Here is a 24,997-nt window from a genome sequence, read left to right on the forward strand (position 1 = left end):
CCTCTTAGCACCTTGTGGTCTGGGATGGTTCCTCGGCTGGAAAGGTGAGATCATGAGAGTACCCGCCACTGGGGACAGTTGGGAGGATTTTGTGAGTTAATGTAAAGCTGGAATTTTTGCCACAACGTGTATTTCAATATTATTATTATTCCTAATGGGATTCCACTGGGATTTTTCTTTGGGTTTCCAAGTTATTGCTCCTATTATTCCTATTAGAAGAAAGGCACGGTTTGATAACAGAGAAAAGAAAGGCTGTTTTTGCTCTCTCAGTATATGGTTCAGAAGCTCCCTTGGGAATGCTAAGAAATCCATCTTATACCCTTCAGAGACTGGGCCATGAAGAACAACAGTTTGTTTCAATTTCAGGGTGCAGAGAAAGTGATGGCTTATATGCCCGATGCCATCTGGTATGATTACGAGACTGTAAGTAGCTTTGACTTTTCTTAAACTCCTCATGACCACAGCTGCATAGACAGGGTCCCTCCCTGGAGACAGGAACATCTATCCATGCACCTAGGAGTGTTTTTGCCATGTTTTCTATAATTTCATAGCATAAGTCACTTAATGTCAGTCATGATGAGATCCGGAAAAAAACCACTTTTATATACTTTATTCAACAGTAAGATAAGGGCAAATGGCAGAGGGTCCAATAGGGAATTTCAGCTTGGTCAGGAGTCAGCTGACTTGTTTAAAACTGTCAGTTCATCTGCTGTATGTGAACTGGTGTAAATGCTCCCCCAAATTCCTAAGTGATGGCAAAACCTGTTGCTCTTAATTGTTTTTCCTTCCTCTCGTTCGATTGCCTAACTAGACAGTAACTCAGCTGGGTGGAGAAAGAGGGAGCTGTAGATAACTCGGCGCCTGGAGAAGAGGGGGGGCATGGATGTGCTGTCGTAACAGGTGCTTGATTTGTGTGCCTGCCTCAGGGGGCCCGAATGAGATGGAGGAAGCAAAGAGTGGAGATGGAACTTCCTGGAGACAAAATCGGACTCCACCTTCGCGGAGGCCATGTATTCCCCACACAACAGCCCGCCACCACCACTGTGGTCAGGTACAATGCGGCGGGAGTTTCCTCTAGGGGGGGTGCTGCTGATAAAGTTCGTCATTGCCGTTCCCATCTGTTGCCCAGGCAGAAGATGCTGAAGATTTATGTGGCGCGTGGGGAGGAAGGGGATGGGGGTGGGGGGTGTGGTCATCAGACACTGTGATTTACAAGAAGTTGTGGAAGTTGTGGTTTACAAGATGGATGTTGAAAGAATTTAATCCCTGTTCTTTAACTTTTTTTAATGTTTATTTATTTTTGAGAGAGAGAGAGAGAGAGAGAGAGAGAGAGAGAATGAGAATGTAAGTGGGGGAGGGGCAGAGAGAGAGGGAGACACAGAATCTGAATCAGGCTCCAGGCTCTGAGCTGTCAGCACAGAGCCCGATGCGGGGCTCGATCTCATGAACCTTGAGATCATGACCTGACCCAAAGTCAGAGACTTAAACGACTGAGCCACCCAGGCGCCCCAATCCCTGTTCTTTCTTAAACCGCTGCATTTCTCCTCAAAACACACTGACTGCTGGGGTGGTCATCCTTCCTGGTTTTCCCAGGATCACTTCAATTCTAGCACTGAAAGTTTCATGTCTTGGGAAGCCTCTCATTCTAGCAACAGGGGTCTGTTGATCACCCTACCTGGTTGGCCAGATCACCCATCCATCGTGCTGTGCTCTTGACTCATTCATCCTCATTTCTAGGGACAGCGAGTCCACGTTTTATTCCCCTATAATCTCAATTCCCCATTCCTTTCCTCCCATGAGCCATTTCTTTCTTATGATGCAAAACAAGGTCCAAAAATTACTTATTCAATTCAAATCACCCTCATACCCCTGTTTTCTCCTTTATAACTCTGTGATTCTGAAATTATAGATTCCATCTGTACTAAAGAGGTACACAGCTCTATCTGTCTCTAAAAGTATTAGCTTATTTATTTTTAACAGACTGGGCGTTCTTTGGAAGTTAGAAACCTTTCTTTTCCTTTGAACTTTCCTTACTACCTTAATTTTTCAAATTGCAGCCTTTTTTTTTTTTTTTTAATGATACTTCTACATCTAATACCAAATGGTTTCCTTTTCTCTAGCTGTTCAGCTTCAGGCTATTCTGCATGCTGATACTAAAATTATCTTTCCAAGATGAAGATTTTTGACTTGTTGCTCCCCTGCATGAAATCCAGACTCTTTCATGAGTAGGGTGTTCAAGGCCAATCACAGTCTGGTTCCAAGTTAACTACTGTGCCTCCTGATGCATCGGAATACACGCCTATGGACCAGCCACGCCCCAAACCTTCTGGTCCTCAGACATACCCATCTATCCAACTGTGTTTGGGCTTCTGCACTTATTACCATCTCCAACATCCTTCCCCCGTGCCTTCTTAACGACTCTCCAAAGATTTCATCTGCAAGATATCTTCCTCAATTCTTCCAGCAGAGGGAGTGCTGCCTCTCCAAACTTTTTAAATACTCTTTTGTATACTTTTAATTATTTTTTGCTCTTTAGCTGACTTTTTTTCTTTCCTTAATTTTTTTTAATGTTTATTTATTTTTGACAGAGAAAGAGAGACAGAGCTTGAGTGGAAGAGGGGCAGAGAGAGAGAGGGAGACACAGAATCTGAAGCAGGCTCCAAGCTCTGAGCTGTCAGCACAGAGCCCGACGAGGGGCTCACAATCCATGAGACAGTATGATGTGAGCTGAAGTTGGACACTTAACCGACTGAGCCACCCAGGCGCCACAATCTTCTTAATATTTTAAGCATTTCGATCATAGTTACTTTATACCTTGTATTTGGAAATTCTATTGTCTAAAATCCTTTGGAGAATCCAAATTATTTTTCATTGCTTTTGCCAACTTTCTTTCATGCTGGCTTATCACCTTGTGTGTTCCGTAATTTTTTTGTGTGTTTCAAATGTAGTGACCTTAAGGATCCAAAAAAAGTCCCTCCAGAGGGGATTTGCCCATTTCTTCAGTTGTGAGTCAGAACTTCTGTCACCTGAGGTCATCTTAAGCTCCCTTCAAAGACCATGTGTTGGGTGGGTCTTTTAGGGTGTCTGGTGTCCTTCAGATTATCTAATCCACCACTCCTGGAAGTCTTCCAACTTTTGTGTCTCTCTTTACTTTCTGCCTGGATTATTTAGTGAATATGTTTAATCTTCCTTATAATATTTAAGATCATCCATCAATAGAGTTGTGATCTATTTATCTTTGTGTCTCTTGGACTTGCTAACAAATGAAAGCTACTTCATACATGTGTGTTGAGTGAAAGCAGGTGATTTGGTTGATAACAGAACCTGACTTGCTCAGGGCACAGTGGAGGGCTGACATGTGAAAGAAGAGAAAACGTGAGATCAGTGATGGGCCAATGGTATCAGGAAACGGGGAGGTAGTCCAGGAGAGTCGTGAAATAAGGAGGGATTCCACATGAAATGGCCCTTTCCCCCTCCTTCTCTATGCCCACCTACTTCACCACCTTTCTGAGTCATGTTTTGTGCTTACTCTAAATTATGAAGCAGAGAACTCTAGGGTTTGATTTTGCTCTCAAAATGAAATAATAATGAATAATCAAATTAGGAAAGTTGCCATTAAACTTTATTGTATTTTGTTGCTTTCTGAGTCAAAACGGTTCTTAGGCAGGGAAAACAAATATATCCCCCCAACCATAATTAATACTTCCCCTGCACGAATCATCTCTAACATTAGGCTGAGCCAATTATTGTCTAAGATCTCTTTCTCTTCTAATAGTCTGTTTTCTAAGGAATAGTTGCACCAGCAACTTTTATAGTAGCTATTGCAGGGATTTTGGCACCTAAATTCTGGCCTCCTACATAGATGTGTATTGCTAATGTTTGCAGTATTTCTGTCTCCTGTGACGTTATTGATTCTAGAGAAAGATGCGCCCATTGATTTTGCTTTTGTGCCTGAAGAAAAGCCAAGCCATTTGCTGCTAGTAACCTTTCCCATGTGAAATCTCATGGAAACATTCCCATCTCTTTTGGCCAAGTTCTCTGAGTCTTTAGTCTTTATCTCCCACCTAAACCTTGTTTCCCACAGTCGACGGAACCCTCTTGGTCTCATCATCGCCCTAGATGAGAACAAAGAAGCCAAAGGCGAACTTTTCTGGGATGATGGGGAAACTAAAGGTAGGTACTGTTAGGACAACCTGCATCTGTGAGTTACATCCTGTGGCCATTCAGCCGTGGGAGAAATCTCACCAGGCACAGCAGCGTTAATCAGTCAAGAGGAGGATTTTGGTTTCAGTTGCACTGTTCACAGCTAGTGGTAGGTGGACCACAGATGGAAGGAAAACACATTTCTACCTTTTAGAATGCTTCCATCAGACAAGCAGTATATACAGGCTCTCATTTTATTGTCAACAGGCATCTGAAAGAGATGTTTTCAAGACTGTTCCTGCCATTCACTGTAGATCTCTTCCCCAAAAACGCTTCTGTACAAATATCAATGATATGAAACATACCCATGCTGGTGAGTCAGAGTGAGACTATATTCTTCTTATGTGCCTGACTCTGGCCATGCTTCTTAGCACATTTTCCTGGCTCCAGTATACTAACAACTCTTGTGACTCAAGCTTAGGAAACAGATTCACTTGGGGCATATGCCTTAGAAGCACTTGGAAGGGAATCTTTTCAAGGGTAAGGTAGGAAGGAAAAGGGAAAACAGTGGCCTGGCCTTGGAGACTGTTTATAATCTTGCCATTCTCAGGATGTAGCTTTCAGTACAACGAGGGTGAAATCTGTTCTTCTGGGTGGGCAGGCCAGAGGTTGACTCATCTTTCTCTCACTTGCAGATACTGTGGCCAGTAAAATCTATCTCTTATGTGAGTTTTCTGTCACCCAAGTAAGTAGCATATTTTTATGAATCTTAGGTGTGAGCTTTGTCTGACCGTTAGCTCATGTATGTTTGTGTATGTGTGTAATTGTATTCGTAGCTTCATATGCCTTTATGACTGTAGAGCACATTTCCTTTTTTTTTTTTGAAAATAAAAGAAATTTATTTTTTAAATTATTTTTTAAGGTTTTTTTTTTTAATGTTTATTTATTTGTGAGAGAGAAAGGGCACAAGCAGGGGAGGGGCAGACAGAGAGAGAGAGACATGATCTGAAGCGGCCTCTACTCTGACAGCAGAGAATCTGATGTGGGGCTCAAACTCACAAACCGTGAGGTTATGACCTGAGCCAAAATCAAGAGTCAGACACTTAAACGACCGAGCCATCCAGGTGCCCCTATTTTTTAAGTTTTTATTTTATTATTCTTTAAATATTTTTAATGTTTATTTATTTCTGAGAGAGAGATAGAGAGACAGAGAGAGAGACAGAGACAGAGCATGAGTGCGGGAGGGGCAGAGAGAGAGGGAGACACAGAACCTGAAGCATGGTCCAGTCTCCAAGATAGCAGCACAGAGCCTGATGCGGGGCTTGAACCCATGAACTGTGAGATCATGACTTGAGCCAAAGTTGGATACTTAACCAACTGAGCCACCCAGGCACCCCTTAAGTTTTATTTTAATTCCAGTTCACATACAGTGTTATATTAATTTTAGGTGTACAATATAATGATTTAACAATTCCATACATCAACCAGTGCTTAGATGAGTGCATTTCAACTTATGCCTTAACTCCCAACATTGAATTATCCATGTTAGTAAAAAGAGCAATCATATGGATAAATCAAAGCCATCAGCCTTTTAAAATACAGTTTAAAAAAATTTCTCAGAGCACATGGGTGACTCAGTGGGTTAAGCATTTGACTTCTGCTCAGGTCATGATCTCGCAGTTCTTGAGTTCAGACTCCGCATTAGGTTCTGTGCTGACAACTTGGAGCCTGGAAACCCCTGTCTCTCTCTGTCTCTCAAAAATGAATAAGTTCTTAAAAAATTTGGGGCGCCTGGGTGGCTCAGTCGGTTGAGCGTCCGACTTTGGCTCAGGTCACTATCTCGCGGTCTGTGAGTTCGAGCCCCACGTCAGGCTCTGGGCTGATGGCTCAGAGCCTGGAGCCTGCTTCGGATTCTGTGTCTCCCTCTCTCTCTGCCCCTCCCCCGTTCATGCTCTGTCTCTCTCTGTCTCAAAAATAAATAAATGTTTAAAAAAAAATTTTTTTTTTAATTAAAAAAAAATTCTCTGTGCATATGTGTGTTTCTCTCTCTCTCTCTTTTTACTCAGGGAAGTATTAAAATAAGTTTGTACTCCTCTAGCACATGTGAGTAGAGACAGCTAAGAGGTATTCAAAGCAGTTTTGGGTATTTGGTCTAGGACAGAATATTTGAGTGCCTTGACAATCTATCAGTGGATCTTTGTGCTTAATTGTTTTGCAGAACCGCTTGGATGTGAAGATTTTGCAGTCAACCTACAAAGACCCCAATAATTTAGTATTTAAAGAGATTAAAATTCTTGGGATCCAGGAGCCTAACAATGTTATAGTGAAACACAATGGTGTCCCAAGTCAGATTTCTCCTAATGTCACTTATGATTCTAACCTACAGGTAAAAATTCATTTTGTGGAGATAGTTTATCAAGAATTTATAGCTTATGGTGGTGCTTCTTGCCAAGGTCGCCTGGGTCCTGAAGGACCAGGGCACATTCTGAGGTCTGGAGTGGGGGAGAAGAGGGTTAGGAGAGAAAAAAAAGGAGGCAGTAGACCTGAGCTAGAATAGATCAGGGAGGTACTGAGGTACTGGAATCAGATAAAATGGCCCTTCCGTCCCTATTCTTGTATTTTCCCCTCAGTCTTCTGTTCTCTCTGACTGGGACAGAAGAGCAAAGTGAGGAGTGTGGGGGACAGGGTTAGAGGGAATGTGGGTCTGGCCACTGGTGGCTGAAGCAAGAAAGGCAAAGTGGGAGGTGGGATTCCCATTAATTAAAAATTTGAAGTGCATTTTTTTTTTACTGTGTTCAGATATAAAAACTTTCTCCAACACATACATTTTAAAGAAATATTTCAAGTCAAAGAATCTGATAAACCTAGCTAATGCTGCTTATTTGGTTAGAGAATATTAAATAATAATAATAAAAAAAACCCCACCACTTTTCATCAGTTATAATGAGACCTGATGCTTTTGAGCAGATTGTAATCAGTTCCTCTGGTATCCCATACTATGAGGAATCCTTCCCCATCCTCCTTCACTCCAGGCCCTGTAGGTGATCTGGGACTGGGGGCTGCTGGGTCAGCATGTTTGTGAGAGATCTTCCAAATTTGGAGTAAATGCGTAAATCTGGTATTCTCCTTTAATGTTGTATCGATGATGTTGGCCATTTTGCCTTACAACATATATTGAGGATGCCTACATTATGAAGTTAGAAATAAAGTACAGTTGACCCTTGAACATCATGGGGAGACACTGACCCTCCCACACTGTCAAAAATCTGTGAATAACATTTGACTCCCCAAATCCTTACTAATAGCCTACTATTGACCAGAAGCCTTACAGATAATATAAGTTATCAATTAACACGTATTCTGTGTGTCATATGAATGATAAACTGTATTTTTACAATACAGCAAGCTAGAGAAAAAATGTTATTAAGAGAATCATTCAGAAGAGAAAATACATTTACAGTTCTGTACTGTATTTATTGAAAAAAGTGCACATGTAAGTGGACACGTGCAGTTCAAACCCATATTGTTCAAAGGACAACTGTATCATATGGTTAGTTATGTGGACGGCACCGGGCAAACCATTCGAAGAGTGCATATATGAAAACAAACTCAGTAAATATTTGTTAAATAAGTTAATTAATGCAAGAGCAAAGCAATTCTTATTGCTTGAATTTTGGGTGGTGGGGAGACACAATTTGTACACATGAAACTACTGGGCAGGGGACAGGCAGTCCAAAGCAACACAAAGGAAATGTTCAGTTACAGTATACCTAATTTCAATGTCAAAGCCTAATGGAGTAGCTGAGCAAAGCCATTGGGGAAGTCAGGGTTTGAGCTGGACTTTGAACGATGATGTATCAGGTAGAGATTCGTTCATCTACAAGTGATAGGCAACTGAGCTAAATGGGACTTTAAACAAATTGGAATTTTCTTCCTCACACAATAACAAGTCTAGAAAGTGGTCAGCTGCTGGCGTTGGTTCATTGGCTCAAGGCTGTCAGGGTTGATTGGCCAGTAGCAGAATAAAAGAAGAGGCAGGAAAGAAAAGGTGGAGGGAAGGAGCAGGCCCTTAAATCCGGAAGGAAACTCTGGGCCAGCTACTCCCAGTGGACTTGGACTTACCTATGAATGGCCACAGCTATGTTACATGGATTAAAAGGAACTTAATTAGGAACTTAAGTTCCTTAATCAGGAACTTTAATATTCCAAACTGAAATAGTGAGTAAGAAAGGAACTCTTATATAAAGGAAGCAATTAGCTGTGCATTCCACAAAAGGGCACCATTTTCCTAGAAAGAGTATTTGCCTAGATAACGTATTCAAAGTTGAGATGTCAGAATAAGCCAATCTAAGGATTGAGAATAGCCTTACATTATTTAGTCTGTGAGTATTGTATGACTAGAATAGGGAAGAGATCAGCTTGGACAAATAGTGTGTGGTTAGATTTGGGAGGGTCTTAGGCATCAAAGTGAGAAGGATCTGATTCTCAAAGTGTGTCATATGGATCCTTGAATCAAGGCTCTGGAGAATGGGATTTGTAGAACAGGGAAGTTTAAGGTGAATTTAGTCTGAGAAGAGCCTGGAAGAAGGGTGATTATCCTTAAAATGTGATTTTATAGCTCTGGACAAATGAGAGCCTTCACTATGGAAATTGCTAATTAAAGAAGAGATAAGAATATGTAGAAAAGTTAAATATTTGAATTAGTGGGACTCAAAGAAGCAGGTTTGGGCTTTGAGGATTTGCTCTTAGAGAAATGAAAATATTGGGATGTTAGAAACAGAAGGAACTGTAATGATGTTGCCAACTCCCCAGTTTTGCCTTTGATGAAACTGAGGCCCAACGAATTAGAATAATTTGGCTAAGTTTCCACAGCAGAATGGAGATGAGAACCCAAGCCACATGTTCTTACTCCTGTGTTCTTGCCACCACTCCAGACCAAGGCGGGACACTGGTCTGCAAAATGGAGGGCAAGAATATAAGCTCGATTTGGTATGACCCCGTGAGCTTGTGTGTGTTATGCTTCAAGGGGAAATGCTTGTAGGGAAATACTTCTTGACCAAGTAAGGATGAGGAAGGGGAGTCAGGGAAGGAAAGAAAATGGGTGATCACAGAAGATTTTATTCTCCCTAATTCTCTCCTGAACGTGATGTACAAGATTCGGATAGAGTTGGTACCTTTGCTCTCTTACCCCCCTCCCTCCATATAGCCCTGTTTATAGCAGCTCCAGTGCTGTGTTACTTGGATGTTGAGAGTCCGGTCTGGTTTCTATCTCTGCTCCTAAGAGAGGTTTCAGATCTTGCGAGGGTTTTGTCCTGAGCATTAATTTCCTTGTCACTTACCCATCCCTGCAGGTCGCCCTTATCACGGAACTTGATCTTGTCCTGGGAGAAGCATACACAGTGGAGTGGGGCCTGAAGATAAGGGATGCAGAAAAAATAGACTGTTATCCCGATGAGAGTGGTGCTTCTGCAGAAAACTGTGCTGCCCGTGGCTGTGCCTGGGAGGTAACCCTGCTGATGACGCTGACACACGCCAAAATCCACGGCACTTCATCTCCAGCTTCATGAGCGTAGCGCCAATCCCCATGTCACTACTTAAAACCCATAGAAAGGAAAGATTTCCAAAAGAACCCGAGTTTTTATCTGACTGTAAAGAATAGGTAGGGACAGGAGTAGGACCTTTCTTTTTTTTATAACTACTTTGCAAGGAGACCAGGATTTTAAATGTAGGTCGCTACCGAGGAGTATCTGGCTTTGTCTCCCTGCAGATTGCCTTTTCTAGCCGCCTTATATTTGACCATTCTAGGAACACATACTGAGCTGACGTTAGCTTTCCTTTTCAGGCGCCTAGTTCTCCTGGGGTCCCATTTTGTTATTTTGTCAATGACCTGTACTCTGTCGGCGACATTCAGTACGACTCACATGGCGCCACTGCTACCGTCTCATTAGAGTCTTCTTTATATGCCTCCGCTCTGCCCTCGGTACCCGTGACCTCCCTCCGTGTGCAAGTGACCTACCATAAGAACGACATGGTGCAGTTTAAGGTGTGTGTTCACAGTGCGTCTATGTATCACGTACTGCCTGGGCGGTTGGCGGTTCTATTACTTTTGCTAGTGGAGGTTGCAGAGCACTAAAGTAAGTGTGCCCTTCTAAGCTAACCCTGCCCCAATATACTAGATCATTATCCTAGAACACCGAGAAACCGTTGACGGAACAGTGCTCTCTGTTCTATTCTGAAGAGATCGCGGTGTCTACTGTAAGGAAAGTGGTTGGGAGAACAAGAGTGAAAAAGGAGGCTGCCAGTTAGGTCATCCATGTGGGAGACCAAGTGTAGAGCAGGAATAGGAAAGGAGAAGAATGGCGGGCATCTGGGAGGACTAAAAAGGTAGGATCACAGGATCGGGTGATGCCTTCAAGTACGTGATGAGGGAGAGGGAGGCATCAAGAATGATTACCGCGTTTCCGGCATGTGTCTCTATATGGATGGTGGTGCTATTAACTGGATGGGAAAATGGGAAAGGCTTGGGCTTGGGCAAAATAAGAGATGAGTTCAGTTTGGGATGCTGAATTCAGGGTGTCTATGGAATAGCCACACAAGTGTAGTGATCTTTTTTTCCTATGATTTAATCACAACTAAGGATTAGTGATAGGCTGTTCTTATGTCTTTCTCTAGTAAATCGTCAGTTTCTCAAAGACAGGAATTTCTCTGTTCATCTCTGTGTTTCTAAAATCTGACATAGAGCTTGTATATAGTTAGTACTCAGATGTTTATTGAGAGAGTAAATGAAAGACATCAGGCGTTGCCCAAAACGTTCTTCACCACCTGCTATCAACCTGGACTCTGAGTCCCCTTACAACTTCTAATACAGGGAAAATGCTCTATTATCTTTCTGTCCTCACCAAAGCACTGGCCTGTGGTAGGCACCTAATGAGTTTGAAGAAAATGAACTTGCTTGCATTTCCTGCATTAACCCTTTCTTACTCTACCTCCTGATCATACCATAGCTCTCTCTCCAGGACTTGACTTTTTTTTTTTTTTCTTAAGTTTATCTTGAGAGAGACAGAGACAATGGGAGCAGGGGAGGCTCAGAGAGAGAGGGGGAAAGAGAGAGAATCCCAAGCAGGCTTCACGCTGCTGTCTGGAGAGCCTGACGTGGGGCTCGAACCCACAAACTGTGAGATCATGACCCCAGCCAAAACCAAGAGTCGGATGCTTAACCAATTAAACCACCCAGGGGACCCAGGATTTGTCTCTTTTTGACCCTGCTTCAATACTCTGTGCCTTTGCATTTATTTCTCTACCAGAAATGACTTTATCTCCTTGCTGTGTTTGGTTAATAATAGCTGCCAAGTTTTTAACACTCAGCCTGCATTTTCCTCGTGAAACCTTCTCAGTCTTCCAGTAACTGTGTTAGGCGTTTTCTTCTCTATAATCTCACAACACTCCTACATCGCTGCACATTAGCACATATCATCACCCGGGTATTGCGGGTACTTCTTTTACCTCCCAGGAGCATGTGAATTTCTTAAAAACAACAGTCGTGTCTTATTTGATTTAGTGTGTCTGGTGTCCAGTACAGCATCAGGCAGGAGTAGAGTAGGTATTCAGTGAATCAATCTAGACCCCATTTTTAGCAAGAACACCTATGATTATTTTAATCAAATAGTGTTTTTGATGGATTTTTTTTTCAATCACAGTAGCTTTCAGATATTCACATACACCCACATGCAAAGTAATAAATAATATATTCATACATACCAAACTGATTTCTAGACTGATTTTTCCAAGATATCACCAATGTCAAAGGGAATGTGTTACTGTGATAGGGGCCTTAAAAATGAGATATGACAGACTCAGATCAGAATGTGAAGTCTATTGTTCTTTGATATGGTAACTAAATCCCTGGTATCATAAGCTTCCAGAGACAAAGAAATATTAGCATTCAGACTCTGTGTCAAAGATACCACGTTTCTGCTAAGGATATGGTTTTCTAGAGTACTATATTTTCCTAATTTTTTTTCCCCACTCACCCTAGATTTATGATCCTAACAACAATCGGTATGAAGTCCCGGTGCCTCTCAACATACCCAGGGTTCCATCCAGCACCACAGAGGGTCAGCTGTATGATGTCCTCATCAAGAAGAATCCGTTTGGGATTGAAATTCGCCGGAAGAGTACGGGCTCTGTAATGTAGGTAGCTCCTAGTCGGATTTGGAATTGATGGTTACCTATACATGCACTGCCAGGTCCATTGTCCTTGGAGATACCCTGGCTCAAAGCATCACACCATCCATTTCCAGATTTATGAATATGTCACTCCTTTTGGGTCTGTTCTTATGAGAAATCTTTACTTCCCCGGCAATAATTACTAGACACTTACATGTATTAGGGATTCATTCAACCAATGTTTATGGGGTGGTTAGTATCTATTATCTCTATATTAGGTGGTTATAGAAGATGAGGTCTCTCTTCTCATGCCAAAAATTCATGGTAAATAACAAAGATAATTTAAGTTAAAATATACATAAGGAAGTTTAGATAGTGACAACTGCTATGTAGGAAAAAGAACAGGGTAATCAGGAGTTATGGGGGGTTGACTGCTTTTGATACTGTGGTCAGAGGAGGGCTCTCAGAGAAGGTGACATTTGAAATAGGACTCAGATGAGAAGGATCCACCCATGTGGATCTGGGGGAAGGGGAAGAACACTTCAGACAGATGGAAAAATAGGTGCACACGGCCTTGAAGCAAGAGCAAGCTCGCCATATTAAGGGAGGAGATGTCCATTGTGGCTGGAGCATATTGTGGTCGGATCGCTCCAGATGTTATGTAGCAAGTGGACCGTAGAAGAGAAGGAATAGGACCCCGGGCTGGTGTGGAGTGGTAGCAATGGAGGTGGTGACATGTGATGGGATGTGGCATCCTGGGGACAGAACTGAAGGAAGGCAGTGGGAGAGGAAAATAGGAGAATGAAGGCTGGCTCCAGGGCTGGTAGCAAGTGCATCTAGGATCATTTTAATGAAATAGACTTTGCGTTTGTGTGGAAGATTAACAGGGCTCTTGGGGGGAGAGGGGACCAAGAGTTCTGTTGTCCTGGCAAACAGGGTGTTGACTGTTTGAAGCCAATAGGATAACCCATTTCTTTTCCAAATACACCCTTTTGTGTTGCAGTTGGGACTCTCAGCTCCTCGGCTTTACCTTCAATGACATGTTCATCCGCATCTCCACTCGCCTTCCCTCCCAATACGTCTATGGCTTTGGGGAAACTGAGCACACAGCCTTTCGGAGAGACTTGAACTGGCACACGTGGGGGATGTTCTCCCGAGACCAACCCCCAGGGGTAAGGAGAGAGCACTGGGGGATCTGTGTCTGCCTCTCTCTGCTCATACTGTGTGCACTTCATGCTTCATCTTCCCTGGCTAACCTTAGATGGTCACATTCTGCATTTGGACAGAGGGCCAATTTGTTGTCAGGCTCCTTTGTTCTTATGTATTTAGTTCACTGCATGGACCTTATCAGTCATTTTTTGTTGAGTTTCTTTCTCAGCCATGATGTCTTTTAACCTCTTACCGCTTCTCCCCCACAACTCTCCCAGTACAAGAAGAATTCCTATGGCGTCCACCCCTACTACATGGCACTGGAGCAGGATGGCAGTGCCCATGGAGTGCTCTTGCTAAACAGCAATGCCATGGGTAAGATGACACCAACATCTCCTCTTATTTCTGTGAACCGGTCATTCTTCTTTTTTTTTTTTTTAATTTTATCTAAATCCAAGTTAGTTAACATATAGTATTGGTTTCAGGAGTAGAATTTAGTGATTCATCACTTACGTATAATACCCAGTGCTCATCCCAACAGGTGCCCTCCTTAATGCCCATCACCCATTTAGCCCACCCCTTCACCTAACACCCCTCCAGCAACCCTTAGTTTGTTCTCTGTATTTAAGAGTCTCTCATGGTTTGCCTCCCTCTCTGTTTTTATCTTATTTTTCCTTCCTTTTCCCTATAGTCATCTGTTTTGTTTCTTAAATTCCACATATGAGTGAAATCATGTGGTATTTGTCTTTCTCTGACTGACTTTTTTCACTTGGTATAATATATTCTAGTTCCATCCACATCATTGCAAATGGCAAGTTTTCATTCTTTTTGATAGCTGAGTAATATTTCATTGTGTATAAATACCACATCTTCTTTATACATTCTTCAGTTGATGGACATTTGGGTCCTTTCCATAATTTGGGTATTGTTGATAGTGAAGCAGTCATTCTTGAGTAATGTTAGAATGTGTTTGACTGAGGGGTGCCTGGCTGGCTTAGTTGGTTAAGCATCTGACTTTGGCTCATGTCATGATCTCACAGTTAATGGGCTGAAGCCTCACATTGGGTTCTGTGCTGACAGTTCAGAGCCTAGAGCCTGGTTCAGATTCTGTGTCTCCCGCTCTCTCTCTGCCCGTCCCCTGCTCTCTCTCTCTCTTTCAAAGATAAATAAACATTAAAAAAAAAAAAAACAGAATGTGTTTGACCTAGCTGCTCCCTAAAGTCAAAATTATTACTCTGGGGACAGTGTTTTTGTTTTTATTTTCTATCTAGGCTTTCTGTTTGTTTCAGTTCAGTAACATGTGGTAACAAGAGTTAACTCTTATTTGGCAAAAATGTAAGAAGGGATAGCAAGACCAAGGAAGTCCCAAAAATCCTGTAGGTCAGCCATTGGGAACCATCTTTTTATTTTGAATTAGTGGTGAAGCTCTGGGTAAGAGTGCTCACCCTGGGGGTATGGGAGTGTGAAGAAAATTTGTATGGTCTCTTGGAAAGAGGGTGGGAAATCAGGAGGTGGAGGGGAAAGTATGCATGTAAAAACTGGTGGAATCAGAGTAAGGTCTGTTCCTGACTTCAGAGTTTTATATGAATGTCAACTCCTGGTTTCGACAATGTACAATGGTTACATAAGATGTTGTCATTGGGGGAAATTGGGTGAACTGTACAAAGGACTCTAGTACTATTTTTGCAAATTCTCATAAGTCTTAAACTATTCTAAAGTAAGAGTAGTAATTTGAAAAGAGCAGAATGACAAAACATATTATAAAATAATAATAAACCCAATGGCAAAAAAAAAATCCAGGGGTAGCACCCTGTAGACTTTCACTTCTTTCAAGTGCCTAGTATGTAGGCATAGTAAAAATACTTTTTCTTCATATTCTATAATAAAGAGGCATTGGGAGAAGGAAAAGGTAAGAATTTCAGGGGTAATTCCTCCCCTTGGAAGTTTCCAGCTTGATTGATATTTTCCTATATCTTCAGATGTGACATTCCAGCCCCTGCCCGCCTTGACGTACCGCACCATAGGGGGAATTCTGGACTTTTATGTGTTCTTGGGGCCAACTCCCGAGCTTGTCACTCAGCAGTATACTGAGGTAGGAGGGAATTAAATTGATAATCAAGTATTCACGTAGTATCTTCTGAGTTCCCAAACCTACCTTTATTAGTATAGCTCTCAGATGATAACTGGAATTGTTGGTCTTTCTGGAAGATAGATATAGACTATAAAATGAGGAGACAAAAGACATCCCAAGAACTATTCAATTTGCAGCCTCTCAAAGCATTGAAGAGTAGCAGAAGTACTAGTGGTGCTACTGGTGGGGGTGGGGGTGGGGGTGGGGGTGGCGGTAACAGTGATGGCGGTGGGGGTGGGGGTGGAGGTGGCGGTAACAGTGATGGCGGGGGTGGGGGTGGGGGGGGGGGTAACAGTGATGGCGGGGGTGGTGGTGGTAATGGTACGTTAACGGTGATGTGTTGGAGGTGGTGGTGGTAGTGATGGAGGTGGTGGACGTGGTGGTACAGTAATGGTGATGGTGATGTGGTAACAGTGATGGTGCTTGTAGTAACGGTGGTCATAGGGGCCATGACAGTTACTTTGGCAGCAGCAACGAGCATGCACATAACGTACTGCGTGTCATGGATCATTTTACATATATTAACTCATCCAGTCCTCACGGGAGCACCATGAAGCAAATACCAGTATTATCCCCAATTTACAGGTGCAGGAAGTGATGAACAAGAGGTTTTTACCTTCTGCATAGGGCCACCTAGCCAGCAGGGATTGGAGCCTGGATGGTAAGCCAGGCATTTTGCCTCTAGATGCTGAGTTTTTAACCAGTAAGCTACAATGCCTCTAGGATTCAGAGTAAAATCAGATTTTCCAAACCTCTTAGGGAAGAAGGTAAGATCCAGCAGAAAGCTTTCTCCAAGGTGTCCCTGTGGCTTTTCATCCTCTTAGTTTCTCTCCGTATTTGAATTTGCTGCTTATCTAGCTTGGGACACTGGAAAGATGTTCTTATTAATTTGTTGACAATGTCAATCCAGATTCTCCTTTTGAAGGATTCTCCTTTTGAAGTTTTCTGTCTATTTTCCAGTTGATCGGTCGGCCAGTGATGGTTCCTTACTGGGCCTTGGGATTTCAGCTGTGTCGCTATGGATACCAGAATGACTCTGAGATCGCCAGCTTGTATGATGAGATGGTGGCTGCCCAGATTCCTTATGTACGTTCTCCATATGTGTTGTACTGGCTCTGGGATCTTATGGCCAACACTAGCTGTCTCTGTATGGGGATTTGCTTGACTTGGGGGGCAGGGGTTCTATAATTACACAATTTTAAAACATTTAGTCAAAAACATCATTGGTATCATAAAAATGAAAGGTTACTCAAACAGCAGTTTTGCTTAAAACAATAAAATGGCCCAAATTCAGCCATACCACCACATGTGTAGATATAACCTCCGTTCCATCACTCTGCTGGTACAGCACAGTCTTCCCTCAGCTTTGAGCTAAGCTTGTAGATAGGGATCTGGTTTCCTGATGAAATACATATGGAAACAAATTCTGTCCTTCACTCGAGGGCAAGAGGGGGCCAATAATCAGAGAAATTGATCCCATGAGCTTCTTACATTTTTAATTTTCTTCTATTTTCTTGTTGTTTACAATTGTTGCTATTAATGATAAGTATAGCATGCAATATTTCATTTTTAAGAAAGCTGTGTCTGGTAACCCCCAGGATTGGATATTCTAAAGCAATTACAGGGGATTTTTTTTTAAAAGGTAGATTTGCCATCCATCCAGTTGTATTAGTACTGGGTAGGTTACATTATATTATTTTCTCTGAAAGTGAACCACTGATCCCAGGGCCAGCCTCCTGGGGCAGGTAACCACAATCATTCATACCAGCCATTCACAAGGCACTTTCTCATCTTCCCTTTTCATCGGTCCTCATAGTAGCCTTGACAGATATGCATTATCATCTTTTTTTTTTTTTCTATTTTACAAGTGAAAATTTGAAAATTTCCCAGAACGTAATACCTGATACCTGGGATTAGAAAAAGTAAAAAAAAAAACATCTGAAATCCACCATCAGTTAGTAGAGGCGTGTTCTCACCTGGAACACGGGGAGCCTCTCACTTTCCTTGTGTGCTCCCCCAGGACGTTCAGTACTCAGACATCGACTACATGGAGCGGCAGCTGGACTTCACCCTCAGCCCCAAGTTTGCGGGATTTCCAGCTCTGATCACTCGCATGAAGGCCGACGGGATGCGGGTCATCCTTATTCTGGTTGGTCCCTCTGTGAATGGGTGAAGTTCGTTGAGGACAGCGAATGGGCTTAGTGAGGGGGGAAGCTTCATATTGTGTTTCCCTCCATGTTATGAGCAGAGAAGTTGAGGTTCAGTGAGAAAGTGTATTTCCCAGAATGCACAGAAGCCCTACAGTTCAGGAGGAAGTTTGTGCCCTTCTGTTTGAAGAGTTCTCCTTTTTTCTGTCCTGAGATGTTCTCTGGCTTTGGTCTTCTCACCTGATCTGAGCTTCGATTTCAGGACCCAGCCATTTCTGGGAATGAGACACAGCCCTATCCTGCATTCACCCGGGGTGTGGAGGATGATGTCTTCATCAAAGCTCCAAATGGTGGCGGCATTGTCTGGGGAAAGGTATGACCAGAGTGGTGATCTGCTAATCCCCAGCCTGGGGTTAGGTAACTGTTGGTGTGTTTGTGCATGTTGTTTTTGGGCCTTTTCCATTTGGGTCCTGAGATCAGAAGGTCTCATTTTCTCAGTCAATATTTGTCAACACGGTTGACATTTTTAGAGAATGTACATGTATATGTGCATTATGGGATCTACTTTTCTCTAGAACAAAATCAAAGTATTACCATCCCTATGGTATGGACCTATGGTATATAATTTCTCAGGAAATACTATATGAGATAAATTATTTAGTGCATTGCTTTTGAACAGTTTTCTCTCCACAGGTGTGGCCTGATTTCCCTAATGTCGTTGTAAACGGGTCTCTAGACTGGGAAAGTCAAGTGGAGGTAAAGGGCCCTTTGTGGATGTGGGTGAAGTCATGACTGCCAGGAGGGTGCAGCTGTACCCGGGATAGCGGACATCCCCATGCCATGGGTGGGGGTGTGGCCAGGAATACACTGAGGGATTTTGTCCTGTGTGCCCATCTGTGTGCCGGTCACTTTACATGTAATATTTTACTCCCCGTTGGGATGTAGGTATTATCATCCTCAGCATAACTAGGATTCAATGAGCTTAAATTACTGGTCCATGGTTTTAGGTGACTGAGTGATGACTTCAAATCCAAGGCTGTCAGATTCCAAAAGCCCATGAAATTTCCACCTCCAAGAAATACTGTTTGCCTAGAAATAGTATATTTGTTGTTGTTCTTGTTTTTGAGTATCCCTTTTAAACATAGTCTCCAAACCCTGTCTTTTTTTTTTTTTTTTTTTCAAACCCTGTCTTTAGCAATGGGATCTTTTTCTCTGTAAATTTGTTTTCCATGGACAAGCTTCTCCATCTTCGCTCTTATACATCCCTTATCCTTCTTTGGGTTTCTCAATTGTGCTCTTACCTTCCAGTTCCCAGCCTTGCGTTAAAACTTGCTTTCTCCAGGGTACAAGTGCTTACCTGTAATCGCTCTTAGATAGGGATTCAAGGCAGAGGACCTAGCTTCCTCTTCTCTCTGTTGCTTCTCAGAGGAAGCCACTTGAAGTTTATTGGTCCAGGCAGACCACATGGACACAGGAATCTGCCAGGCCAGAGAAGGTCAGGGTCTCCTTGGCAGGCAGACAGTCATTCATTCATTTGTTTATTAATTCATTAATTAATTCATTCTTTTTTTTTTTTTTTAGTATTTTTCCCCTAGCACAACTGAAGTATAACTGACAAAATTGTATATTTATTTAAAGTGTACAGTGTGGTGATTTAATACATATATATCATGAAATGATTTTCACAGTCTGGTTAATTAACATGTCCATCACCTCACATATTTATCATTTATCTATGTGGGGTGAGAATACTTAAGATCTACAGTCACAGCAATCTTTAAGTGTATAATACAGTGTTTTTAACTATAGTCACCAGGCTATACATTAGATCCCCAGAACTTATTCATCTTAACAATGAAAGTTTATACCCTTTGACCAGTATCTGCTCATTTCCCCCACCCATTCCCCCCGGTAACCACCATGCTACTGTCTATCTCTATGAATTCAACTTTTTTTTTTTTTTAGATTCCACATATAAGTGAGGTCATATAGTATTTGTTTCTCTCTGTGTAACTTTTTCATTTAGCATAATATCCTCTAAGTTCATGTATGCTGTTGCAAATGGCAAGATTTCCTTCTTTCTCATGGCTAAATAATATTTCATCATATATATATATATATATATATATATATATATATATGAATGCATACATATGCACACCACATCTTCTTTATAAATTCATCAATTGATGGATGCTTAGGTTATTTCCACATCTTGGCTATTGTGAATAATGCTGCAATGAACGTGACAGTACATATATATCTCTTTAAGATACTGATTTCATTTTATTCAGGATACATATCCAGAAGTGGGATTGCTAGATCACATGGTAATTCTATTTTTAAGTTCTTGAGGAACTTCCATATTATTTTCCATAATGGCCATGCAAATTTATATTCCCACCAGCAGTATGCAAGGGTTCCCTTTTTTCCATGTCCTTGCCAACAGTTGTTATCTCTTGTCTTTTTGGTAAGAGCTATCTTAACAGGTATAAGATGATATCTCATTGTGGTTTTGATTTGCATTTCCCTGATGATTACTGACGTTGTGTACCTTTCTGTGTACCTGTTGGCCATTTGTATGATTTTTTTAGAAATATACCTATTCAGGTCTTCTATCTAATTTTTAATCTGTGTATTTGTTTTTTAATTTTTTAAGCGTTTTTATTCATTTTTGAGAGAGCAAGAGATGGAGCGTGAAGAGGGGAAGGGCAGAGAGAGAGGGAGACACAGAATCTGAAGCAGGCTCCAGGCTCTGAGTTGGCAGCACAGAGCCCAATGCGAGGCTCAAACTCGTGAACCAACCACGAGATCGTGACCTGAGCCAAAGTCAGATGCTCAACTGACTGAGCCACCCAGGTGCCCCATAATCTGTTTATTTGTTTTGCTTTATGTTTTGCTATTGAGTTGTGTAAATTCCTTATATATTTTGGAAGTTAATTTCTTATCAGATATATGGTTTGCAAATATTTTCTCTTATTCCCTGTGTTGCCTTTTCCTTTTGTTGACTGTTTCCTCTGCTGTGCAGAAGTTTTTCAGTTCTATATAGTCCCACGTGTTTTTTATTTTTGTTTTCGTTTCTGATGCATGTGGTGTCAGACCCCATCTCCCCACATCATTGCCGAGACCAACGTCAAGGAGCTTTCCCCCTGTTTTCTTCTGGAAGTTTTATGGTTTCAGATCTTATATTTAAGTCTTTAAAATTTTTTTTTAAGGTTTTATTTATTTTTGAGAGAGAGAGAGAGAGAGAGAGAGAGAGCGAAAGAGAGTGCAAGCAGGGGAGAGGCAGAGAGGGAGACGCAGAATCTGAAGCAGGCTCAGCACAGAGCCTGACACAGGGCTCTAACTCATAAACTGCGAGATCATGACCTGAGCCAAAGTCGGACACTTAACAGACTGAGCCACTCAGGCGCCCCTATGTAAGTCTTTAAAACAGGTTGAAAATTTTTTGTGAGTAGTGTAAGATAAAGGTTTTGTTTCATTCATTTGCATGTGGACATCCAGTTTTCCTAACACTGTTTATTGAAGAGACTATTTTTTCCCATTGTGTGTTCTTAGCATGCTTGTCAAAGATTAACGGATGGTATATGTATAGACTTATTTCTGGGCTTTCTATTCTGTGTCATTGGTCTACGTATCTGTTTTTATACCAGTACCATGACTTTTAAATCATTATACTAGGAAAGGGCCCACTTCAGCAATGAAGAGGTTGCCTATCACCATACAAGCTCCACATTTCATCAGCCATCACGAGCATTTGGAAATCTGTGGGGCAGTTTGGATTATTACAAGGGGAACACCAAATTGCATTTATTTAGTGGGATGTGACTAGGGATGCTCGTAGCTCTGATGGCAGGGGATGTTCCACCAAGAAGTCTCCTGCCCCAAATGCCAGTTGTGTCTCTCATAAGAAGCACTCCATTAGGGGGCCATGATATGTATTTGATAGCACATAAGAGATTCTCGGTAGATAGAATAATTATGAGTATTTATATTAATGAAACCCATTTCATGAGGCCAATGGGGGCGAAGCTCCTGATATCCAGGTCAGGCTCTGCTGAGGGTAGTATAAAACAAACAAACATGCAAATAGCAGGAAGCCTGTGGAAAGCAGATTTCTGAGTCTGACGCTTAGATTTAATTCAGTAAGGCTAGGATTAGGCCTTAGAATTGCATTTTGGTAGCAGACACACAGTGGGCTCGAAAAGTGATCCTATGGCCAGGCGTGCAAGTGAGTGCATCCCGAGTTGAGAAGGTGAGGGTGGAAGTAAGAAGGAGGGAGACAGAGCCACAGCTTTGGGGAATGGCAAACCATTTATTTCATGGGTCAGAATCATCAGAGCACCTTTTAGTGAAGTTAATGAATTTGAGTTGGTCAGATTTCTCCCTTGGATCCCATATGGGATTCAGTTATGACTCTGGCATGGTGGGTATTGACTCTGTTTACCCTAGTCCTCTATCCCCCACCCCTACTCCATGTTTCTAACCCTGCCTGAGCTGGACCTCTGTTTCTGCTGAAAAGTTCTCTTCTTCTGGTTCCACATTTCTACCTCTATTTTCTAACAAGAAGGCATCTCTGGGATGCCTCCCTCTCCAAGCATTTTCAGTGATGTGGTTCACTACCTCTTACTACTTTGTGAGCTGGACCCCTGCATTCTGTTCCATTTCTGTTATCTGCTTTGTGTTCCTTTTTTGCCTTTTATCTAGAGATATGGGCTCCTACTTGCCTTTTGTCTGTTGTATGCAAGAACTGGAGGTTTCCTAAACTAAGTCCTCTTTCTGTGGTCCCCCCTCAGGACCTACCCCCTCTGCCACCAGCATTACTTAGCTCTTTAACTCTTAAAATGCACTGAGAAGCACAGAGGAACCTATTTACTGGGACATACAAAAGACCATACACTTCCATCACAAGCAACATGGGCTGTATAGAAATTTATGAATATTTGCTGCTGCTCAGTGGTGTGAATTCACAATTATGCACCAAACATTTATTTTATGTCAGGTTCTAAGCTAAGCACTGTGGAGGGTGCAAAGACCAGCCAGATGAGTATAAAAATAAAATGAGTTTTGAGATGCTCTCAAAAACCTTACAATATAGTTAAGCTTTCGATCCACTCTCCAGGTTAAAATAAAGACGGATTTTAGGGGCGCCTGGGTGGCTCAGTTGGTTAAGCATCTGACTTCACCTTAGGTCGTGATCTCAGAGTTTGTGGGTTGAGCCCCACATTGGGCTCTGTGCTGACAGCTCGGAGCCTTCTTCGGATTCTGTGTCTCCCTCTCTCTGTCCCCCTCCCCTGCTTGCACTCTGTCTCTGTCTCTGTCTCTCTGTCTCTCTCTTTCCCTCTCAGAAATAAATAAAAAAAGACATTAAAATAATTTTTAAAAAAGACAAAAAGGAAGCTTTTATTATTTGAGGAAGACAAAGAGAAGGGGGGGTAGTGTTAAACTTCCCCTTTAGCTCCTCCTAAATTACTTGACACTGTAATTCTCAAGTGATTCTGCAACTGTAGTAAACAGTTGCCCACTAGTTAGAGATCTTTTCCCTCATCTCCTTTTTCCAGTGAGAATGAGACAGGAGAGCACCTGGATGTTTCTTTCCAGCCTGTTGACTGTTTCAAGCTGTAGTCTCTCCCTGGCTCCTGTTTTGTCTGTCTATCTATCTATCTATCTATCTATCCATCTATCTATCTATTTAAATTCAAGTTAGTTATCATATATGTAGTATTGGTTTCAGGAGTAGAATTTAGTGATTCCTTACTTACATATAACACCCAGTGCTCATCCAACAAGTGCCCTTCTTAATACCCATCACCCGTTTAGTCCGTCCCCCCAACCACCTCCCCTCCAGCAACCCTCAGCTTACTCTCTGTGTTTCCTGCAAAAAGTGATCCTATGGCCAGGCGTGCTTAGGCAATGGCAGGACAGAAGTTGAAAGTTAACCATCTAACACGTGAGACAGTGACTGCTACCATTCATGTTGATACAAAGAGGAAGACAGTCCATGGATGCTTTCCAAATGCTAAGAAGGTGTCTAACTTATGCTAATGTCTCTTCTGTGCACTCATTATATTTCAAATAAGCCGAGAAGGTTATTTAGGCTCTGTTTGGATTATCTCTCACCATGTGGTACAAGGATGTGTATGAGTTATGCTCTCAGGAAGTGCCTTTAGGCTATCTAATATCATTTTGGTGGACAAACCCACTATGTTTAATGTCTACAGCAATACCGAGCTTACGTGGCCTTCCCAGACTTTTTCCGTAATTCAACTGCCACATGGTGGAAGAGGGAGATGCGAGAACTGTATACCAATCCACGGGATCCAGAGAAGAGCTTGAAGTTTGATGGCATGTGGATTGTAAGTGTGTGGGTTTATGTCTGTGCCCATGTGGACAGGTGACTTTCTGTCTTTGTGTGTCTGATCTTATGTGATCATGACCTTTAATTAAGAGGGATAATAATCATCCAAGAAAGACCTTGGACATATCTGATTGCAGCTCCTCCAGTAAAACACCAAGGTGATTACTAAGGAATTTCTTGGAATTGAGCCTTGCCTCATACCCTGAGGGAGGATTTGTTGTTTTTTTTTTTTTTAATTTTCTGGCCAGTTATTCTGGAGAGCTTAATTGATCATTCTAGTCAATTCTCAGCTGGATTTGATGAGTCTCCCTGGGCTGGTATCTCCAGGATTGCTGGAAGGTTAATGATTTGTTCACTGCTTCCTTGTGTCTGAGTTGACGGGATGTGATGATTTTATTTTTTTTATTTTTTTATTTTTTTTTCCAATATATGAAATTTGTTGTCAAATTGGTTTCCATACAACACCCAGTGCTCATCCCAAAAGGTGCCCTCCTCAATACCTATCACCCACCCTCCCCTCCCTCCCACCCCCCATCAACCCTCAGTTTGTTCTCAGTTTTTAAGTCTCTTATGCTTTGGCTCTCTCCCACTGTAACCTCTTTTTTTTTTTTTTTTTCCTTCCCCTCCCCCATGGGTTTCTGTTAAGTTTCTCAGGCTCCACATAAGAGTGAAACCATATGGTATCTGTCTTTCTCTGTATGGCTTATTTCACTTAGCAGGGATGTGATGATTTTAAAAAGTAAGATGTATCTGTGTTTGACATTTCTAGGATATGAATGAGCCGGCGAGTTTTGTGAATGGAGCAGTGCCCCCAGGCTGCAAGGACGCCACTCTGAACCACCCTCCCTATATGCCACGTAAGAGCCCTCGGCCTTCTCTGTTGGCAGAGTCTGGGCTGCAAGG

At 42.1% G+C, this 24,997-nt stretch overlaps 1 protein-coding gene across 2 annotated transcripts in view; it reads left to right on the forward strand.

The window, feature by feature from the left end:
- MGAM (maltase-glucoamylase) overlaps positions 1–24,997 on the forward strand; it is a 96,923-nt gene that overhangs the window by 50,381 nt on the left and 21,545 nt on the right. For both annotated transcript variants that reach the window (XM_049641983.1, XM_049641984.1), the window contains exons 20-36: positions 367–423; positions 927–1,051; positions 4,085–4,173; positions 4,839–4,888; positions 6,362–6,529; positions 9,495–9,647; positions 9,986–10,186; positions 12,179–12,333; positions 13,313–13,481; positions 13,737–13,833; positions 15,438–15,550; positions 16,550–16,675; positions 17,610–17,738; positions 17,999–18,109; positions 18,430–18,492; positions 23,958–24,092; positions 24,864–24,951. In XM_049641983.1, coding sequence (XP_049497940.1) covers positions 367–423; positions 927–1,051; positions 4,085–4,173; positions 4,839–4,888; positions 6,362–6,529; positions 9,495–9,647; positions 9,986–10,186; positions 12,179–12,333; positions 13,313–13,481; positions 13,737–13,833; positions 15,438–15,550; positions 16,550–16,675; positions 17,610–17,738; positions 17,999–18,109; positions 18,430–18,492; positions 23,958–24,092; positions 24,864–24,951 — 2,029 coding nt within the window. The remainder of the gene's footprint in view (positions 1–366; positions 424–926; positions 1,052–4,084; positions 4,174–4,838; positions 4,889–6,361; positions 6,530–9,494; positions 9,648–9,985; positions 10,187–12,178; positions 12,334–13,312; positions 13,482–13,736; positions 13,834–15,437; positions 15,551–16,549; positions 16,676–17,609; positions 17,739–17,998; positions 18,110–18,429; positions 18,493–23,957; positions 24,093–24,863; positions 24,952–24,997) is intronic.

The sequence above is a fragment of the Panthera uncia genome, chromosome A2 (assembly GCF_023721935.1).
Source record: "Panthera uncia isolate 11264 chromosome A2, Puncia_PCG_1.0, whole genome shotgun sequence".
Classification (NCBI taxonomy): Eukaryota; Metazoa; Chordata; class Mammalia; order Carnivora; family Felidae; genus Panthera; species Panthera uncia.